At 51.1% G+C, this 21,965-nt stretch overlaps 1 protein-coding gene and 1 pseudogene across 1 annotated transcript in view; both read left to right on the top strand.

Moving 5' to 3' along the window:
* The window catches only part of EHD3 (EH domain containing 3), a 32,212-nt gene extending 16,731 nt beyond the window's left edge, over positions 1 to 15,481 (top strand). The window contains exons 4-6 of the mRNA XM_037528270.2: positions 6,975 to 7,387; positions 8,122 to 8,286; positions 10,833 to 15,481. Of these exons, the coding sequence (XP_037384167.1) occupies positions 6,975 to 7,387; positions 8,122 to 8,286; positions 10,833 to 11,360 (1,106 nt within the window). The 3' untranslated portion in view covers positions 11,361 to 15,481. The remainder of the gene's footprint in view (positions 1 to 6,974; positions 7,388 to 8,121; positions 8,287 to 10,832) is intronic.
* Positions 15,482 to 20,679: 5,198 nt separating this feature from the next.
* LOC119258695 (40S ribosomal protein S3a-like) lies at positions 20,680 to 21,763 on the top strand (annotated as a pseudogene).
* The last annotated feature ends 202 nt before the right edge of the window (positions 21,764 to 21,965 follow it).

Raw genomic sequence — 21,965 nt, 5'->3', positions numbered from 1 at the left:
CTGAGGGAGAGACCTGGCAAGAAGAGGGGAGAGAAGGCAGGGAGGCAGGAGGGGCCTTGGGAGCTGTGTTAGCATTCCATGCAATTGGTGACCCACCCATGAAAGTGGGATGTCCGTGGAAGGTTCCATGTGAAGGGGGTCTGGGCAACCTGGGCCCCAGACTCCCTACCACTGGGCCCTTGGTGGTACAGGGGTTGAGGTTCTGCAACCATAGAACCCAAGGCCATGGGAATATAGGGATGTCGCCACCACTTCTCTCTTCAGCCTACCTCCCTTTGTAACTCCCCTACTGCCCTGTCCAGGGGTAGCCCCATGGAGGGGTAGCCTGGGTGGCTCTCTGCTTCCTTCTATTTGTTCCCTAACATCGGGGCTCATCCTGAGTGTGGGCCTACAGGGGATTTGCTGTTCCACAAGGGCAGCCTGTATCTCCTCAGGAAAGGTTCAGGAGAGCCAGAGCTTCCCAATCTGTTCTACCTGGAGGTGAAGGAGGTGGCACCTGTACCTGCGAGGCCGCTGCAGCCTGACAGGTCAGTCCAGATAGCTCCAGTCTCTGGGGTCCCAAGAACCCTGGGTGGGGAGCTCAGAGGCCTGGGCTGTAGATCCTGCGTGGATCTCAATAGGTCACTCTTTTTCCTTGAGCCTCCATGTGCCCAGGTATAGCAGGGGCAATGGTACCCATCACATGACTTTGTATGGTCCAACTTTGTACAGACCCCAACTCTAAGTCTTAATCACAGTCCATCTTTCACCCTTATCTGCCAGCCAGGCCCTCAAGAGCACCCCCAGACTAACTATGTGACTGACTATGTGAGTGGGCTTCTCGCAGTTGTGCAGTGCACAGCCCGTGCAGCTGTATGTGGCAACCCTGCCCCTGGGACTCCTGCCTTCCTTGGTCCCTGTCCCTTTCCATTCTTTGCCTGTTCCTCTGCCTTCTCTCCTCTTTCATCTTTGGACCTCAGACTGCCCTTTGCCATTTGGGTGCTTGGTTTTCTTGCTGCTCTTCCTATCCACCCTCCACCCCAACCTAAGCACCAGATCCCACCCCACTTCTGGAAGAAGCAATGGCCCCATGAGTGGCTACACAGATCAGTTTGTTCTCTGCTTTCCTGAGTCCAGACTAAATGCAGCTACTGTAAAAGCAGGCTGAGATAATAACCAGAGCTGGAAACTGGGCTGCCGGTATCGCATCACCTGCCTTGGCAGTGCTGACAACAGCCTTGCAAGGTGACCAGGGAAATTGGGAGAAGGGCATCAGACACTCTTAGCTATCAGATAAGTTTTCAGTATATGGTATCCAGTCCCTTCCCATCCTTCCTAATCAGCCATAGCACCTGCTAGTTGCAGTTTACACCTGTACACCGACATACACACACACACACACACACACACACACACCTCCCTCCACACACACCTCACTTCCAGGCATGGGTATGCACAGAAACACACACACTTCATGGCACCACTTCCTGGGGTTTTCCAGACTCTGGATCTGGCTGCAGCTCATATCTGGAGCTTCTCCCTTCCTCCAGACAGCCCAGGGCTGAGCAGAATCCCCATGGACAGTTCTGAGAACCATCCCCTCCCTGAGGCCACCTGGCTGAGGTAGAGCCTAAAATCCAGCCCACATCCAAGTCTGCCAGGCACAGGGCTGTGTCTGTGGGGGGCCCTGGGTACCATCTGAAAACCCAGCTGTTCCCAAGGGCTCTCCAGGCCTCAGAAGCTGTATGAGGCACACTCAGGCACCCAGGCCTGGGCAAAGCGTGGTCCTTGTTCGGGGTGTGGCCTCTCTGCCAGGACTTGGGGGTGGGAGTGTCTTGGGGGAAGAGGGAAGAGGTGGTGCAGGAGACATGCGGGAACCCGGACCTGGGAAGTTCCAGGCCTGTCTCTGGCTGCAGATGCACTGGGGTGGGCAACAGAGGGCCAGGGAGGCAGTTCCTGGAAGCGACAGGATGTCCCCAGCCCAGGGCTCATTACTGGGAAGGAGCAAGGATGCAGCAGAAGTGGGAGGGCTCCGGAAATCTGAGTGTCCTCACACTTGGGAACCACATTTCCTGCTGCTTCTCAGCTAGAAATGTCCACACACTCCACCCTGGAAAAGCAACCCCATGGGTGTGGTGTTCACAGCACTCCCAGTAGCCCCTTTCCTGTACAGGTGAGTCAGTGGGGCCAGGGCAGGTAGAACTTGGCCCAGGTCCCAACCCTAGAGATGGGCCTCTGGTCTCCTGTCTCCCAGCCCAGGGTCTTCCAGCCTGTTAGCGCCTGCCAGGAAGAGCTGGGGAGCAGGAACACAGGCAGACTCTCATCTATGAGTTTCCCCTGGGGCCCTGGAGGGTCTAGGCTGATCTTCACCACTCCCTACCCCTGGTCTGCCCCCGACACCTGCCTAGAGGGGCTGCACATACATGCCCACGTGGGCATCACTGGGCAGAGCAAGGGGGGCCTGACGCCCTTCCTGAGGCTCCCTGACACCCTCAAGGTCATCGGAGTCCTGTGACTCTGTGAGTCCACATTCAAGGTTACTTCTGCCAGGCATCTGGGATGGCCTTGGGTCACCAGTGTCATCTCAACTCTTCCCTACACTTTAGAAACAGCTGCCTTTTTATTTGCCAAAATGTCTTTACAACTTGAGTTGTTTTTTGTTTGTTTTTTTTTTTTTTTGGTGGGGGTTGGTGGCAAGGACTTGGACCTTTTAGATTCCACCACAAGTAAGTACCTAGTTTTAGGGCTCAATCCAGCTTGCTCACGACTCTGCGCTGTGAGGGGAGCGTGGGCTGGGGGTCAGTGGTCGGAGCTCTAGGCCTGTGTTTGCCACCACCTGGCCTTGTGAGCTGGGGCAGCCCCCCACCTCTCTGCTCCCTCTCCCATTCCTGAAAGATGTATGTGCCTCATTACCTCCCAGCATGTGGAGAATTATGAGGATCAAATGAGTTCGTGTGGCCGCCCGTTAGTGCCCCTATGATGCACGTCACCAAGAAGGAAGCCAGTGGGTAATGAAGGAGTCGTCTTGCTTATTGTGTTTGTCTCGTTGATTTCCTCCCGCCTGGCAATACTTAGAAATGCTTTCTTTCCAGCATTCTGGAGTCTGGGGAGGGGGAGTAAGGTGTGAGAGGGATTAAGGGGTGAAGGGGAGACAGCAGTGGAGAGGGCCCCAGATCTCTGTAGGCTGCCCAGAAGCCGGGCCTGGTGCCTGCAGAGCCAGCAAGCACAGTGAGCCACTGGGTCTCTGGGGGTTTGACTCCCCACCCCACCCCCTACTAGTCCATGAGCCCCTGGGCTCCTGCAGGTGCTCAAGACCTCTACCCTTCTGCTGTGGGTCTCAGCCATTCCTGGGACCAGTGAGGGAAGGGGGACTCTCCCTTGGTATCTCATCACTCCAGATGTTAGGACAGAGCCCCTGGACTGAGTCCAGGCCCTCCCTGCTCTGTGGGAGCCTGTTGTCAAGGCTCTACCACTGACATCTCACCAGACAGTCATTATTAACCCAATTCATTGCTGAGAAAACTAAGGCTCAGACTTGTCCAAGGCCACACAGAAAATAAATGAGAGAGCTAGTCCATTCCCTTTGCCTTAATATGTCCAGTCCATGCCTTTCAGATGCTCATGTTCCTGGATCCCCTTAAGCCCTTCCAGGAAACAATTAAATACCCCTGCTGGATTGGAGGCTGCTAGGCTCCCAATAGCCAGGAGCAGGGAGGCTGAGCTTCTGAGGAAACCTACGGTGTCATGGCTTAAAGTTCAAGGTCCTCACAGCCACCCCTGGGGAAGGAAGTATCTGGCATTACTGAGTTTTTCATTTGAAAGCAGTTTGCCAGAACCTGCAGAATTTGCAAAAGGATGACAGGAGGCCATTGTGCTTATAAAATCCTAGAAATGCTTCCCCAAGCCCTCAGGCAGGAGCAGACCTCACAGAGACATCATGGGGGCACTGAGGAGTTGAACACAGTGGCTGCCATTCTTCTTTCTGCCTTTCCTCCAAGGACTTACTGTGTCTAGCCTCCATCAGTCCTGCTGAACAACTCCCCCTCACACCTCCAGTCTTACAAGCAGGGAACTGATAAAGGGAGCTCAGAACTTGGCCAATCCGTCCTCCCCAGCTTGACAGACAAAGAGATCAAGGACCAGAGACAGAAGTCTGCTTGCCCAAGGACACACCGCAAGTTAATAAGAGAACAGAAAACTAGAGGTGGGCTTGCCCAGGCCAGCGCTCCCTGAGTGACCCTCGGGAGCACATCCATCTATGGAAACTGGGATTTGGAAGGTCATGAGTCTCAAGGTCACACAAATGGTTTCACTGTGTCTTCTTTGATTGGATCCTCACAGAGACCCTTTGGCAGGGTCTGGTGGGTTCCAATTTGGAGACCAGAAAACTGGGACCCAGAAAGGACTTACTGTGCTCTACATGTAAAAGGGAAAAAGGGGTAAATTTCAATTCTGCTTGCAAATACTGATATAGCACCTACTGTGTGTCAGGCACGGTGCTGGGGGCAGGGGACTAGGGAGAAGGACAAGCTTGGCCCCTGCCCTGCCCAGGTCTGGCTACAGTGGGGAGGGGGGATCCTCATCCTGGCATTTCCATGGGTCAGCAGAGGGACAGGCCTAAGTACTGGAGAGTAGGAGGGGCATATGACCCAGCGGAAATCCCCTGTTCTGGAAGCACCCACCCCACCCCCAGGTGGGGGCAGAGGGGTAATCAAATTTGCCCCTGCCCTCCACCAAACCTTTCAGTCCAACCTCCTCTTTCCATCAAGGACCAGAGGACAGTTGGAGGGGCCAGAGCCTCTTCTCTGCAACCTTTCTGCCCCTTTGCTTCCCCTGCCACAGGGAGGGCTGGCTAGAGCGTGCACCTTGGGGTTGGAAGACCAGGAAGCTCTGAGTTCAGACCCTGGCTCCGACCCCTACTGCTACATGGCCCTGGACATGCCCCTTCCCTGTCTGAGCCTCCATGTCCCAGACAGTCAAGTGCCCAGTGCCAGCTGCCTAGCTGAGAGGAGTGTGTGTATGTGTGTGTGTGTGTGTGTGTGTGTGTGTGTGTGTACACACAAGCACACATGCAAGATCTCTGGGAGCTGAAATTCACAGTGACCAGGTGGGAGGGAGCAGCAACCTGCCTTCCCAGCTGCCCTACCCCATGTGGCCTGCAAGGTTGCTCAAGCCAGATTTGAGAATAGGTCTCAGCACTGTCTGAGGCCTCTGAGGCCTGCTGCCCTCACTCCCACTGCTGAGAGCAAGCTTGCTCGTTCCAGGCACAGAGCAGCTGTTGTGACCTGCTTTCCATAGTGGGGGTTGGGCAGGGGATCAGCTTGCCCTGATTTTCTGAGCCTTTGGGCCCCTTCCTGCCCACTGCTCTGAGGGACCACCTTTCTGAGGTGAGGCCCTCCTAGAGCTGTGCTGAAGGGAAAATTTAAAATAGCCTGGGGCCATCTCTGGAGGAGGGAAGAAGAGCCCACCTGGGGCAGGAATGCATGAGTCTCAGAGCTCTGGAAGCTGCTGGCTGGGCCTGAGAGCCAGGGAGGGGAGAGGATGGAGGAGAGCAGTGAGAGCGGTAAGGAAGGTAGCAGGTGCAGGAAGGCTGCCAGAGGAGCGTGTGCAGAGGGCCCAGGGCCCAAACACCAAGTCCAGTCTTCACCACACACCTAGCCAGCTGATGCTCCTCATCATACCTGCTTCGCAGGATGCAATAAGGGTAAAATGAAGTCCAAACATAAGTTGAGTCAGGAACTCTGGGATTATGGCCCAGCCAATTGGCTTTTAACAAGCCCACTGGGAGATTCCGATACAGGTTCAAGTTAAGGACAACTGTTATGGATATTACAGACAATCAGAGCCTCTTAAGTCCAACTCATTTGTGTGAGGTTTGCTAGTGCCCTTGCCCTGGTTGCTAGCATCCCCCTGAGAGGCAGGGCACGAACTGCTGGATCCTCCTGATGCCTTGGTTTCCCACTGAACGGGGGCAACTAGCCTCAGGGCCTCAGGGTAATCCCCTTGTGGTGCTGGGAGCCAGGCAAGGCCTACCTCCAGACTAGAGATATTCCATGGAGGAATGGCAGACAGAGGACCTGGTACTTATGTTCTCATCCCAGAGCTGTGTTCTCAAGGTCTGTGTGTTTTCAAGCAAGTCACTTTACCTCCCCGAGCCTTGCTTCCTTTATCTGTGTTCCTATTTTATGGAAGATACTGGCACCTAGACAGGTGAAGTTAAATATTCAGACTGTTGGCATGACCTCCCTCTTGAGCACCTCCCAGATCTATGCTTACTTGAGGTTTAGCAGAACAGGTGTTCTAGGGCTCCTGGAACTAGCCTGACCTGACACTGCTCAGTGCCAGGTGACCAAGGTCTGCAACCAGAGTCTGTCACATCCAAAGGGATAAACCCCTGTGGTTTAAGAATTGGGGAATTGGGGCTACAGATGACCAGTAAGGAAAAAAGTGAGCTCTTGAGGAGGTGTGAGAACAAATCATGTGTTATTATAATAAGAACCTCAGCTTTCTTCCAGACTAGTAATGAACATGGCTGAGCCATCAATGGCTTACATTTAGCTGTTTTGTTGTTTGCAAAAAATTTCTGGGTCTTCATTCAAAATGTATCTAGAGTCTTTTTTTTTTTTTTTTTTTCAAAAGGACTTGGCTATTAACTATAATAAGCAAGGCTAAGGGAGCTGTATAGTGGGTGTGCTTTATGGGAATAAAGATGCTAATTATAATAACTAGCATTTACTGAGCAGCTACTATGTGCTACCTTCCAAGTTTCTTAGTTTTTATCATTCTATTAATTAGGTACTGTTATTATGTCCATTTATAGATGAAAAACTGTTTATTTGAAGATATTGAGTAACTTGCTCACAGCCAAAAAGTGAAAATGAAGGAGCTGGGATCTAACTCCCAAGACCATATGATCTCTACTGCACCTAGCTGCCTCTCCCGAAACCCTTACTCTGTGCCCCAAAGGCCCCTCCCTTGACTGTCCCTCTCCACAGGGTATGACTTTGCGGCTGTCCTCGAGTGGTTCGCCGAGCGGGTGGACCGCATCATCCTGCTCTTTGATGCCCACAAGCTGGACATCTCCGACGAGTTCTCAGAAGTCATCAAGGCCCTCAAGAACCATGAGGACAAGATGAGGGTTGTGCTCAACAAGGCCGACCAGATCGAGACGCAGCAGCTGATGCGGGTGTATGGGGCCCTCATGTGGTCCCTGGGGAAGATCGTGAACACCCCAGAGGTGATCCGAGTCTATATTGGCTCCTTCTGGTCTCACCCCCTTCTCATCCCTGACAACCGGAAGCTCTTTGAGGCTGAGGAGCAGGACCTGTTCAGAGACATCCAGAGCCTGCCCCGAAATGCTGCCCTGCGGAAGCTCAACGACCTCATCAAGAGAGCCAGACTGGCCAAGGTAAGGCTACCTCCGGGTAGATGGACACCCTGGGTGGGGTCACAGTTGGGGAAGGGTCAGCTCCAGAGCTAAGATGACAGCCCAGCAGGAAAGACAGGCCCAGATCATCTCTCAGCCTTCTGATTCTGGGTTGAGTTTCCATCTGCAGCCCTCCTCGCTATTGCCTGCCCACATGAGAATTTTCTGTGGCTACTGTCTCACGAAGGTCCTCCTTGCCAACTCTGGGACTGGGGACAGGATTATGTGGTGGTGTTGAGCACAGGCCCTGACATCAGATGGCCAGGTTGGAGCCTGGCTCTTCCATTTGCTAACTGTTTGATCCCCAACCCCAGCCAGGCCCTTAGTCTCACTGTCTGTTTCCTCATCTATAAAAGGTTGGATGATAAAGTAGGATGAAAGTAAAAAGCCTCATCATAGTGCCCGACATCTTCTGAAGTGCTCGGAAATGTCAGCTGTTGTTACTGTCCCCCTATCATCATCAACACCATGCCAACATTACCATCTCTATTATTGCTTTGACCACAATGGCTCTGCAATCTCACCTTTCCTGTGTGATCTAGAAAAATAGCTTAGCACTGCAAGTAACATGAGAGCTGGAGAGTGGAAGTAGACATTGAGTCAGAAGGAGGAGCAGGAGGAGGGGAGAGATGGGGAGAGATGGGTACGAGCCACCCTAAAAGACAGGAATGAATCATGGGTCTAGATCCAAAGGTTTCTCTGCCCCTATTTCTCAGGTCCACGCCTACATCATCAGTTCTCTGAAGAAGGAGATGCCCTCCGTTTTTGGAAAGGATAACAAGAAGAAGGAGCTGGTGAACAATCTGGCTGAGATTTATGGCCGGATTGAGCGGGAGCACCAGATCTCACCCGGGGACTTTCCCAACCTGAAGAGGATGCAGGTAAGCAGGGTCTAGGACTCCAGGACAAAAGACTCCAAGTAGCCAAGCAGTTTGAACATGGCGGAGTCCACCTGGGATGCCCGTGTTGAAAACTCAACCCAGAATCAGAAGGCAAGGAACTGGCCTGGGTCTGCCCTTCCAGCCAGGCTGTCGCTGGTCCCACAGGTGCCATATTTGGGCCTGGGAAGAACACAGAGTCCCAGTGCTCCCTTAGGAGAGGTGTTACGTGATATTTGGGGGTCTGATACCTCCAGTTTTTGACCATCCCCAGTTACAGCCACCATGAGGCTTGGAATTCCCACCATGTCACATAAAATGGGACAAGTTGCCTGACAAAGGCCTTTCAGGGCTTACGTTTGCCTCTCGATTCCCCCTTGGGAGCAGCTTGGGACACAGCCACAGAGAAGTCCATGCAGGAGCTTGCCATCTCGGGCGCGCACTGAGGGACCTTCTCTTGGATTAGGATCCACTCCTGTGGTTTCTCATGTTATTCCCCAAAGGCATCCTCTGAGGGAGGCCTTGTCCTCCTGTACAGATGAGGAAACCAAAGTTTACAAGGCAGCTAACGAACCTACCTATGGTTTTCTTAGTGCAATGTTCACATGGGCCGTGGGTAGGAAAGCCAGGAGCTCTGCCCAAGGTCCTAGCAAGAATGCGCTATATCATGCTAACTGGATCCTCTCTGAACCCATCTCGTCTTCTCTAAACGGAGGCTGCCAAAGCACACGCTTTGCAAGGATGTTGTTATGTCATTAGGATGAGGTAATATTTGAAGGCACAGCCTGACTCAGCCATACACATATAGCAATCCAGTCACCATGCAGAAGCTGTGTGATGAACACAAGGGATCTACCTCCTGTACAATTTTCTAACTACTTGTGATTCTTTAGTTATTTCAAAATACAAGTGTTGTGATTTTGTTTTTAAATAAGGGAGTCAAAGACAAAAAATAGCAGCACACGTGGTCGTGATACTCTTGCTGATGTAGCAGTTTCTCAGGTGAAGATGAGAGTTTCAGAACCTCGCTATAGTCCCAAATAGACATTTTAAGTTTCTTATATGATAAAAGAAAAAGGAAAATATACAGGCATTTAAAATCTGCATTTTTCATGTAGCCATTCATTCCTGTAAGCACTTACCAAGAGCCGTCAGTCATTTCAGAACTGCTTCAGTGCAGTTTGGGCTTCTCAGTCAGCCTGACCTGAAGCTCCTCAACTTTGAGTTCCACCTGTAAGCAAACATTTGGAAAGAGGACAGTTGAAATGAAACATTCACCCCCTTTTTAAGGTGAGGGATCCTTTTGCAACATAAAAACATTTCACCTTCTCATTCATTGGTTTACCAGTGCGACGTTTGGGTCTGTTTTGGGTGTGCCAAACAAATCGTGTACATGGTGTCTTATGAGTAGGGGTTGGGGGGAAGCATATGTGTACAGAGATGGGAGCACCCACCAGGCCCCCTGGAAGATAGTGGCACTCCTTGTTGGAAGCCCACCAAACGCAGCTAGATGTGAGCGGGCAGACAGAAGAGGGAGGAGTAGAAAGGGCCTGACTGCTCTCCACACTCTCCCACATTCCTCCCTGCCCTGGAAGGGAGGCGAGAAATGTCCAAGCTAATACTTGCTCTTGACATGTAGCTGTGGGTGTTTTCTGAAGTTTTCATCAATGAGCTGCATGTCCCTGAGGCCAGCTCCTGTGTACTGGCCTCTGCCCAGGGTCCTAACATTGCTATGGCCAAAGCCAGTCACCCCTATAATTCACCCCTGTCACTCTAGAGGCCCACGAGAAGCTGGATGTTCTAGACTCAGAATCTTTTAAAATCACAAAGACATGCAAAATGGAGCACATTTCTTTTACCAAGTGGGGTGGGTGTCAGGAAGGCAAGGAGGGCGGCTTTCACAAAATCGACACGCCTGTTCGTGTCTACCACACCAGAACCCTTGGTGGGAGAAGCTGATACTTGAAAATTCACTGCAGGTTAATTCCCATAAGCATCCTGACAAAGAACCCCTGGTTGGAGAGAACCGTTAGCCTCTGTTATGACTTGCTTTTTGTTGCCTGTGCCTCAGTGATTCCTTTCCTAAATGAGAGGCTGTGATTCACCTCTCAGAGGGGCCCTGGGAGTGAGTAGGGTCATTAATGCCATCAAAACTCCTTCCACATTTCCATCCTTATTGATGTTGAGACCTCCATGGCCAGTCCCAGGGAGGTGGAACATTCCAGAACCACCATTCAACAGCCACAAAGAATTTAAAGAGAAGTTTCTAGAACAACATTAAAGGAAATCCAAATAAATGGATCATTTGTTCAATCCCCTTCCTTCTCTGGCCCCTTCCACTGTTCTCTCTCCTGACAACTTCCACCATCACCCAATGTGCCTTTTCCTCCCCTTTTCTTACATCTTTTATTATTTTGTGTGTGGCTCTTAGCCTCCAGGCCCAGGGCTGCGAGCACTCCAGTGTCAGTAGAAGGCAGCTTCCTTCACCAGGTGCAGGAGCTCCTTCCACTGTCTGCTGTCCTCAGCCTCTTTTCCCTCCTTCTTCCCAGGACCAGCTGCAGGCCCAGGACTTCAGCAAATTCCAGCCACTGAAAAGCAAGCTGCTGGAGGTGGTGGACGACATGCTGGCCCATGACATCGCCCAGCTCATGGTGCTAGTGCGGCAGGAGGAGATACAGCGGCCCGTGCAGATGGTCAAGGGCGGCGCCTTCGAGGGCACCCTGCAGGGCCCCTTCGGGCACGGCTACGGGGAGGGGGCGGGGGAGGGCATCGATGACGCCGAGTGGGTGGTGGCCAGGGACAAGCCCATGTACGATGAGATCTTCTACACCCTCTCGCCGGTGGATGGCAAGATCACGGGCGCCAATGCCAAGAAGGAGATGGTGCGTTCCAAGCTGCCCAACAGCGTGCTGGGCAAGATCTGGAAGCTGGCGGACATCGACAAGGACGGAATGCTGGACGACGAGGAGTTTGCGCTGGCCAATCACCTCATCAAGGTCAAGCTGGAGGGACACGAGCTGCCCAATGAGCTGCCCGCCCACCTCCTGCCCCCCTCCAAGAGGAAAGTGGCCGAGTGATGGGGGGTGGGAGGGGAGGGGGCACCGAGCAGGAAGGAGTTAGAGGGGTGGGGAGAGGCAGTGAAACACACTCGCACACACTCACATACACACGCACACAGATCTTAAGAATCGCACTGCAGCTGAGGGGACAGTGAGCCCCCAGCATTCCAGGCTGCTCTTTGTTTGGACACATCCGCAAGTTCTCAGCATTGGTAGAAGCACACGAGCACTCCCGGCCCAGGTTTCAAGCCCAGGTCTCACCCCTGTCTCCCTCCCATCCCCTGCTACCCAGAGACTTGCCTTCTCCCTCAGAGGAGGCTGTGCACAGGCCGCAGATGGTCCACCCACCCCAGCTCCCCTAGTGGCTCTGAATCTGAGCAGATGGAAAGGCTTTTCACTTAATAAGCAATTCCCCTTGTTTTCTGTGCTTTGGCTTCCCAATGTGAGATCTGGTCCAGGACTAAGAGATGTGAGGGAAGGGGGCAGCTACAGGGAGGGGAGGGCAAAGCCAAATTCTCTGGGGGAACCGGACCTCATACTTGAAGAGACATGGATGCTGAGCTCTGGGCTGTCAACCTTGGACTTTGTCTTCCTGCGCAAGCCTGGCTTTGAACTCAGCGGGCACTTCATTTCAGAGAATCGCAGAACCAGGGAGAAAAGAGAATCTTTCTGCGGGAAAGAAAGCAAAGAAACTGCTCTCCTCTCCTCAAAGTCATCAGGGTGGTTTCATTGCACATTTTCTGAGATTCATGTTTTTCTACCTGGCCTCTGGTGTTCATGCTCATTCTCCATTCACTTTTACCAGCCACTCCTGTGTCCGGCACATTATATATGTCGTCCCACATGGCCCTCAAGATCAACCCCCACGGAAGTATGCACAGCTCTCCCGCCTCCCATTTTGCAGACAAGCAGACTGACACTCAGAGGAGTTTAGGTGACCTTCTCAAAGTCACGGAGGTCACCTGTGATGGACGGGGACTCAGTGCAGGGCCTCAGGTGTGCAGTTTCCCCGGGGCATCAACCCCGCCCCCCCACCCCCTCCCAAAGCCGGCTGGCCAGGGGAAGGGTGGTCAGCATTGGATGGGCCAGCATCTGTCACATCACAGAAGCAACCAGTGCCTTCTGGCTCTGTGCCCTGTGTTCCCAAGCCACAGAAGTCTGGCACCCCAGCGGAGAGTGGGCCGGCCTGCTGGATGTTGTTCGTGCCTGTCCCTGCTCCGCCTCCCCTCCAGTAGCTTGACTCATCCTAGCTCGGTGTCAGCCACTGACTCCTACAAGCGAGACCTCGTGCTTATTCTCAGAAGGCCAACCAGAGAGGTGTGAGGTGGGGTTTCCTGCAGGCCCCCCTGTGACTCTGCAGTGTCCCTGGAGAATCCCTACACTCAGAGCCCTGCCCCTTGGCTTGCTTCATGGCCCCTGGCCCAGTCACTTTCTTTGCTATGCCCCAACTGTGGTGGAAAACAAAATCAAGTATAACTTATTTTATATCTATGGTCAGACTATAGAGAATATTCTATGTATCTCTGATGTGCTTACTACTGCAGAGCGTTCGTCACTAGTATTCATGTTAATACAGCGCATTTATCCTTTGGTACCTGCTTGGCCACAGAATCTCATTTCCTGGAGGCTGAGTGAGAGGGGCTGGTTGTTACCTGGGGATCCGGGTGGTGTCCTGGCAGCAGATGGAGCCGCCCATAAGCAGTGTCCATGTGCAGCATCATCTGGCCCAGTGATTGCCCAGGCTGACCCGCCACTCTGGCATAGAGGTGGTCCCCAAACTTTTGGGCTGCCCTCTGCATCCACACTTCTCTTTCACGTACAATGAGGGGCAAGGCAATGAGGTCTAATCTCTAATTCCTGACTGCCAAGGCCACCTATCTGTGAGCTGGAGGAGCTGGGACGGGGACAGCAGAAGGAGGCAGTGTCTGTATTTTAGAAGAAAGGGCCATGTCGGAGTCCCCTCTCCCCCACCACTTGGACACAATCTCTACCTTCCTCCTCTCTACCTCTCCCACCGCTTCCTCCTCCAGACCACATCCAGAGCAGATCTGTAAGCATGGGTGTTCCAGGCCAGCTCTCTCCCCACCTCCGGGGAAGAGGAAATGAGATACCTCTCCAAGGGGCAGCAGGCAATTAAGGGACACTTCTATGGGGCTGGGGTTTCCTACAGGCCCCCCTGTGACTCTGCAGTGTCCTTGGAGAATCCCTACAACTCAGCGCCCTTACCCTTAGCTTGCTTCATGGCCCCTGGCCCAGCTCTGACTGCAGCTGCCTCAGACTACTGATCTGCAGTCTTCAGGGATCTGGGGTATCCCATGCCTCAGCCTGGGGACCATTTATGGAAATCAGACATGTCAGAGAAGGTGAGCAGGCAAGGCTTCCTAGACACCCACTGTCCTGTTGAGTGACAGACTTCCCCACCCTCAGCCTGGGCCATGGAAATCACCAGGTGGGAAGTACAACACTGCACCTCTGGCCAGGGAAGCTTGTCCCTGGTGCCTAGAAACTATAGCATAAGCAAAGGTAGTCTTATGCAGGGGCCCTGTTGGCCCACCCACTCACCCATCCACCATCCATCCATCCATCCTTTCTTTTACTCAGAAGATACTGAGAATCTACAGAAAAGGCCCTAGGTGGCAACAGACTTTCATTCATTGTGCCATTCAAAATTACTTAATAAATACTTTTTGGGGCAAGTCCATATAGACTGATGAAATCAAGTTCTGGCTCTCAAAGAGCTCACAGCCTAGCTGGGCATTGAGGCATTTATACAAACATTTATAATATAATAAGGGGCCCAAAACAGGCACAGCAGGGGTTCGTGAAAGGCAGAAATGGCTTCCAGTAGGGGAGAGGGTCAGGGTGGATGCTTGAGCTTAGCCAGAGAAACCCAGGTCTGCCCCTTGTGCCTATGGTCTTCCTCCCCAGTCCAAGAAAGAGAGATGGGATTTTTATGCAAAAGTAAATGCACAGCCTCCGCAGCCCATAAAATCCTGATAAACCAAGAAGCACTGATGTATTCAAGAAAGGCATGATCAGAATTTTTGTCTCTGGGGACTGTGCTGGTTTTTCACAGGCCATTCTTAGTAAAATTTTTTATCAGTGTCTAAAGTTGAAATTTTTAGTTTCCCAAGGAAGAGAAAAACGGTGAGCGGGGAATGTAAATTATCCCAGCTGCGTGATGAGGGCCCTGGTGGTGTAGGGAACTCAGCTCTCCCTCTCCCTGCCCCTGGACCACTGGAGGTCACCAGGACTGTCCACCAAGTTTGATTTTCTGGTCCTTCTGGCACAGGTGAAGGCCGAACTTTCTACCCGCTGATGTTGGACAAGGACATGACTTACTTGGGCTAGTGAAACATGAGTGGTAGCACCTAGTCCCTTCCCTGCAGAAACAAGTGTGTCATTAGTCACATTCTACATTTCCCCCCTTGCTGGGCCTGCCTGTGTGAGCAAGTGTGAAGGAAGAGGTTTGGTCAGCCCAAGTCCCTGAAACACTGAAATCCCCACCAGACTGCACTGAACAGTTGGCATGAACAAGATATAAATCCTAGTTACTTTAATGTTATGGGCTATTAGTTACCCAGCATGAACTATCCTGAGACCCTCATGAGCAACACACCTGGCAGGTTCCTACAATACTTGTCTGCTGAGCAAGTGTCACGGGGAGGAAGTTGCCGAGGAGACTGAGTTCCTAGCTTTTCGTACACCAAGATCACCTGAAGCTGAAGGTGTGGGTGATGTGCACAAAGCCATTTAGTGTCTCAACCATCTCCTGCAATGTCCCAGACCCCAACTGTTCAACCTCACTTTTTTGTAATTGCAATAAAATACATATGACATAAAAGTTCCCATCTTAGCCATTTTTGAGTGCAAAGTTCAGTGGTATGAAATACCTTCTAATTATTGTAGACAACACTTTTTAAGTTGAAGAAGTTTGCACTCATGGAGTCCAACAGTGCTAGGACGTGTCTTCCATCATCAACACTGGGAAGAAACTAGGCGTGTGTATACCCGGAGCTAAACAGAGGGTGTATGGGTTGGAAAGAGAGAAAACAGGAATCCCAGACTCCCTTGAAGCCAGGTTTAGGATGTGATGTGATTTTAGGTTCTGCCAACAGGACATCTTACCCCTAGTGTTATAGTCAGTGATTAGTTTTTTTTTTTTTTCATTTACTTATTTGTTCGTTTGTTTTGTCTATATAAGCACTGGGTACAGTCAGAAGTGCAGGAGGGTGAGAGAATTCACCAGAGCCAGAGCGGGGAGCAGAGCAGGCAGACTGACGAAGTACACTGCTGAGGGGAGCAGCGGGCGGCAGGAGAGGTCTGCGCGCCATGCGGGACCCTCCTCCGGTGGCCGGGGAGCAGCCGGGAATCGAACTGGCACTGCAGAGGCTGCGGGCAGCTTCACAACTCAGCGCTCAACCGCTACGCCACCGGGGAGGCCCAGTGATTAGTTATTAACAATAAATCAGCCTAATATGCTCATGGGGCATTTGCTGAAGCAGATCACACCAGAGGCAGACCCAGCAGGTATAACAGCACCATCCTAGCTTTTTGACTTTCTCTCTAAGCTTAAGAAGCTGGAGGCCTTGCCTGTGTGGTGGGTGGAGCAGAACCTGTGCTAGTGGGCAGCCCTGGAAGTGACCACATGTTTCTGAGTGCCCACAAAACCAGGGCGCTCAGCACTGCTGAGGCATGCAGAGCAACCCGGGTGCAGCAGGGGCTTCCTGGAGGGAGGGAGGGTGTGTGTGTGTGTGTGTGTGTGTGTGTGTGTGTGTAGGAGACACTGAAGCCATTCTTGCTGGGTAAGTGAAGAGGGAGAGCTTTCCAGAGAGAATGATGGCTGGGGAATTTTCAAAGTAATAATTCCTTTCTAGGAATCCAGAGCATACGTCTGTACACTTAGACCACTTGAGACCATAAAATAAGGAAATGTTAAATACAGCAGTTCTAGTACCTTCTTTAGCGTTTCCTAAAAGGTGGCTCTCCTCCTCCCCCGCCCTCCTCCTCACCAGGCAGCCCCTCTGCAGGACAGCTTGCCCTCTGGATCATATCTTCACCCTAAATGCCTCCGGGGCTTCCTTGGTCAGATGAGGCAATTCTCCTCATTCCAGAAAATCCTCTTCCTAGGGATCAGACCCTGGCATGAAACTGGAGAGTCCACTGCATGGAAGTCAGCTGATGCTTCTCACCCCGAGCAGAGTAACTGTCCAGCTGAGCATCTGCAGCTTGTCCTCCTGATGACCTGACGTGTTCAAGGCCACAGGAAGTGAGGCCTGAGATAACGGTAGCCCTGAACTCAGCAGTGACATTTCCTGAAATTTCTCAAGATGAAGAGAAAATAAGCAAGTGGGCTCTGAGCTTCACCCCTTGACCATGTGTCACTCCTCAGCCCCAGGGATTGGCTTAGTCTCCCGTTGGCATCCAGGCCTGGGTAAAAGAAGTCCACAAGCCACACCAACCTACCTTGACCGGGTAATAACAAAAACCCTCAAGCTAAGATTTCCAACCCCCAACTTAAATACTCCACCCAAGCAAATGTAATGCCTCTACCATCATCCCCTCCATCTGCAAATCCCTAAGACTTTGGGGGTCTCCCTTCTGCTGTCACCATATAACATTGTCATTCACACGCTTGTTGAATTCTGCCATCTGGATAACAAGTTCCCTAAGGGCACAGAATGTACTCAGCGCAGAGCTGGACTGGACGCTGAAGGCCTGGCCCCTTGCCTCAACCTGGAACTCTTGTGAAGGATCCGCCCAGCTCCAGGGCTCAGCTGAGCTCTGCTGGGTGCATTGCAGCCAACTGCTCCCTCCGCCTACTCAGGCCTTCCCCTCCACAAGTATTAACCCTACAGCTGTCTCTAATAAACTTCCTGCATGCTAAACTCCACCTCTGAGGCTGCTTCCCAGGAAGCCCAACGCTCCGTAGAGGACCTGGCCAGTGAGCGCTGCTAGGTGAAAAGTCACTGGCAAAACTGGCAGCCTGTGGGGTCCAGGTTAGTTGATGAGACAGACGGGAGCAGTGACCTGGCCATGTAAGTGCCACATGGCTCAGCCCCTTCTTGGCAGCTTCACTATACTTCCTAGCAAAGCCCCAGTGATAGGATGAGATATTTTTTTGCTGTTGCAGATTTGGAGGATATAAAAGAAGATCAGCGGGTGACAAAGAACCAGGGCAACAAAAGAAGGTCTGATGGGGTCAGGGGACCCACAGCTGGTGTCCACATCCAAGTGGCCATGCACTGGTCACGGCTGCCAGGAACCCTGAAGGACCCTGCTGTCTAGAGAGCAGAACAGGCAAGCAGTGCCCCTCATGGAATGAGCTTCCTAAAACCTATTCATGACTGTGTCTAGCCTACGTTATAGAAATGCAGAATTCCAGACCCCGGAAATCATGTCCACCCAGCCTGAGACACCCACCTGGGTTCTGTCCTCCTGTGACTGTTCCTGGACAGCCTTATGTCCACACCCACCTTCTGGACACAGCCTCTTCCAGTGATAGCTATCTAGTTACTGCACCACTGTGCCTCATGCACCTCTACAAAGACTTGCACCTGTAAACATATTAGAGCCATTCTAACATGAGTCAGTCCCCAGAGAATATACAACACTAAGACTGAACCCCAGTGTGGCTGTGAGTGATAATGACATGTCAGGGAGGCTCATCCATGGTAACAAATGGACCACTTTGGAGCTGGAGTTTGATCGGGGTAAGGGAGGGGCAGGGTTTCACTGGGGAGTCTGTATGTCCTCTTAACTTTGCTGTGAATCAAAAAATCTAAAAATAAATCTTTTTAATTAGAAAATAGATCAAGGCACTCTCTGAATACACGAAGCTCTGCATCTGTACGCAGCCAGAAAGGAAGTGTCATCAGCACAAGCTCAGGGGTCGCTGGCTTGGGCCTTCTGGCTCCTTCTGTCTTTTCTCTTTTAGACAAAATGAAATCAATGAGCACAGGGCATTACGAAGGGTTGTTCTGAGTTGGAGACCAGATCTACAGTTTCCTCATCTTTATAACTGTAGCTCATCTGGGAGCACTTGGTTTCCCTTGTCCCCAAATCCCCTTCTCAAGCCCCCATTTCAGTTCTCTTGTTGAGGGTCTCCCTCCTACCATAGCCAAGCTTTAAGATCATCATGTCCCATCATTTCCCTCTGTTGCTGGGTTCACTTGATCCACACATGGAAAAAATATAACCCAGATGACTTATTGTTGAAAGAAAAGCAGATAAGCCACAAGAAGGGAAAGAAGGTTTTTTTCTTTGCAGCTCAGGAAATGCAAGTCTTTAGATAAGTCTTAAAAAATGAACTCTTTCATTTTCTTCCAATGCAAAAATAAAATCTCCCTTGAAAACCAAATGTGTCATACGTGTGTGTCCTAAGCCATTGTCACTTTTTTAATAAAACATGGATGGAGAGGGGGGAAATGATCCATTTCAGCCTACCTCCTTCCCTGTGAATATTAATTAAACCAGGATGAAAGGTAAGATAATCCATCCACTGCCCTTCCCCCAGCTCTTCCTATCGCCTGCAAAGGTTTCTTACAAAGTTATTTCAGTTATTGTGGTTTCTGGCCTTAATCCAATGTTTTTGTCAAAGCATATCTTGGGAGCAATGAAGTGTCTCTAGGGTTTTAGCATCCGTGTGTGTGTATGTGTGTGTGTGTGTGTTCTTGTGTATTTGTTGATACCTGGTTTTGTGCTGTTTCTCCAGTGGTGTTTAATTGTGGAGTGTATGGAATGTACCTGAGAACAATTTTGCAAAACCCCATACCCAAACTTTCCTATCAAGTTTCTCTTAAGCTGCTCCAGCTTTGCAAAGTTGACCTTGAAAAGTGCCTCCAGCAGAGCAATTTGAAGATTTGGGGAAGGCTTACATATTATCACACAGTCAGCTCTTTCAGCCATCAAGCCCATGGCTAGCACCTCTGGCATATCACCTGGGCAGGTAACTGAGCACCCCTTTGAATCACATTTGTAAAATGCAGCTAATTAAATGCACTGTAATGAGAATGAAATGAGACATTGTCTAAAATGACCTAGCACAGAAGAGGCACCTTCCTCTACCTTCCCCTGGCACATGGGTGAAGGCCGTGGACATCCCTCCTCCTGGGGCTGCCTGCTGACACACTTCTACAGAAGGCAGCTAGGGATCGAGCCCACTTGGCGTCACTGCTCCCCCTTTCAGCCCTGGCCACAAGTCCAATTGGCCTCCCCCTTGATTGTACCCACATATTCAGTGCCTAATAAGATGCGACCTGGCTCCCTATTACTGGTTTCAGGTGCCTTTGTTTTGTCTACCTGTGAAACTCTCAGCTACAGGGGGGGCAGGCTTGAGTTCCCCATCCCTGTTGTTTCCTCCCAGAGTCCACCCATCAACTAACCACAGGCGAGCTCCTGGCACTGGGTGCATTGGCACATCGGCCCAGGCCAGTGAGTGGGGTCCCTGAAGGGCAGCCGCCAGCCTCGCACAACTGGGTGGGTTGCAGCCCAGGCGAGGAGCCTGAGGCTCAGCCTGGGGATCAGAGGAGATTCTCCAGCACCCCATACCCAAAGCGTGTGCTCCTCTGTCCTCTGAAATTGAGGCATAAAGTGGTGACAAGGACAAACTTTGGAAAGCAAATGATGGCAACTGTTTACCTTTAAGACTCCTTTCCCACCTGGGGCTCCCCTATGCACACTAGACCCCCAGAGACCTCATAAACCTCAACTTCTGTGACCATCACTTACTTTCAGATCGGTTGTGAAATTTACCTCTGTGAGTACTAAAGCCTTCAGTTTTGTATTCCAGAAACTTAGTATCTCTGGGACACTTCTGCCTTGTGCAGGAGATGAAGGCATCCAGCAGGACATGCTTACTCTAGCAAGTCAGCAGTTTCAAGTGGAAACCCCAAATCTACCAGGTGTAGCCTTGGGTGACTGAACATCAGTTTCTTCTCCTGTACTATAAAGGTAATCATGCCTCTACTACCAGAACTTGTATGAGGATTGAGGTTACTGATGATTGCTGCCATGTGCTACTTACTGCATACCAGGCTGGTCTCCTTACTGACATTTCATTTAGACCCCAGCAAAAGGACCCCTCTAAGGTAAGAGCTGTTGACAGATGAGAAACTTAAAAGAGTTAAGACTGAGATGACACTTGAGAGATAAAGCACTGGCCCGAGGTCGCCGGCAAGGACTAGCAACAGGTGAACTTCTTAAGGGCTGCTGTTCTTACCTGCCCCTTGTCTTCTGTCTCTAACTGGGGACTTTTTATGGCTAGAGATACATTTTCTACTTGTTTGATAGCCTTTAAAAACACTAACAATACCCTTTGGGCTCTCCGAGCAGCACCATGGCAGTCAGCAAAAACAAGCGCCTTTTGAAAGGTGGCAAAAAAGAGAGCCAAGAAGATCCATTTTCTAAGAAAGACTGGTATGATGTGAAAGCACCAGCAATGTTCAATATAAGAAATATTGGAAAAACGTTAGTCATGAGAACACAAGGAACCAAAATAGCCTCTGATGACCTCTAAGGTCGTGTTTTTGATGTGAGCCTTGCAGATCTGCGGAATGATGAAGTTGCATTTAGAAAATTCAAGCTAATTACTGAGGATGTTCAGGGCAAGAGCTGCCTGACTGACTTTCATGGCATGGATCTTACCCGAGATAAAATGTGCTCCACGGTCAAAAAATGGCAGACCATGACTGAAGCTCATGTTAATGTCAAGAATACGGATGGGTATTTGCTTCATCTTTTCTGTGTTGGTTTTACTAAAAAACACAACAATCAGATTCGGAAGACCTCTTACGATCAGCATCACAGGTCCACCAAATCAGGGAAAAGATGATGGAAATCATGACCCAAAAGATGCAGATAAATGACTTAAAAGAGGTGGCCAATAAATTGATTCCAGACAGCATTGGAAAAGACATAGAAAAGGCTTGCCAGTCTATCTACCCACTCCATGATGTCTTTGTTAGAAAAGTAAAAATGCTGAAGAAGCTCAAGTTTGAATTAAGAAAACTCATGGAGGGCCTCCCCGGTGGCACAGCGGTTGAGCGCTGGGTTGCAAAGCTGCCCGCAGCCTCTGCGGCACAGGTTCGATCCCCGGCTGTTCCCCAGCCACCGGAGGAGGGTCCCACATGGCGCACAGACCTCTCCTGCGCCTGCTGCTCCCCTCAGCAGTGTACTTCGGTCCTTCTGCCTGCTCTGCTCCCCGCTCTAGCTCTGGTGAATTCTCTCACCCTCCCGCGCTTCTGACTGTACCCAGCACTTGTATAAATAAATAAACAAATAAATCTTTAAAAAAAAAGAAAAGAAAACTCATGGAGCTACATGGGGAAGGCAGTAGTTCTGGAAAGGCTACTGGTGATGAGACAGGTGTTAAAGTTGAACGAGCTGATGGCTATGAACCACCATTTCAAGAATCTGTTTAAAAATCAGAATTTCAGGGCCTCCCTGGTGGCACAGCAGTTGAGCGCTGGGCTGTGAAGCTGCCCGCAGCCTCTGCAGCGCTGGTTCGATCCCTGGCCGCCAGTGAAGGTCCCACATGGCGCGCAGACCTCTCCTGCCATGCCCTCTGCTCCCCTAAGCAGTGTATTTCATCGGTCTGCCTGTTCTGTTCCCCGCTCTGGCTCT

Source organism: Talpa occidentalis, unplaced genomic scaffold (assembly GCF_014898055.3).
Source record: "Talpa occidentalis isolate TD23 unplaced genomic scaffold, MPIMG_talOcc4v2.1 talOcc4.5, whole genome shotgun sequence".
Classification (NCBI taxonomy): Eukaryota; Metazoa; Chordata; class Mammalia; order Eulipotyphla; family Talpidae; genus Talpa; species Talpa occidentalis.
This window is presented reverse-complemented; position numbering and strand designations above follow the sequence as displayed.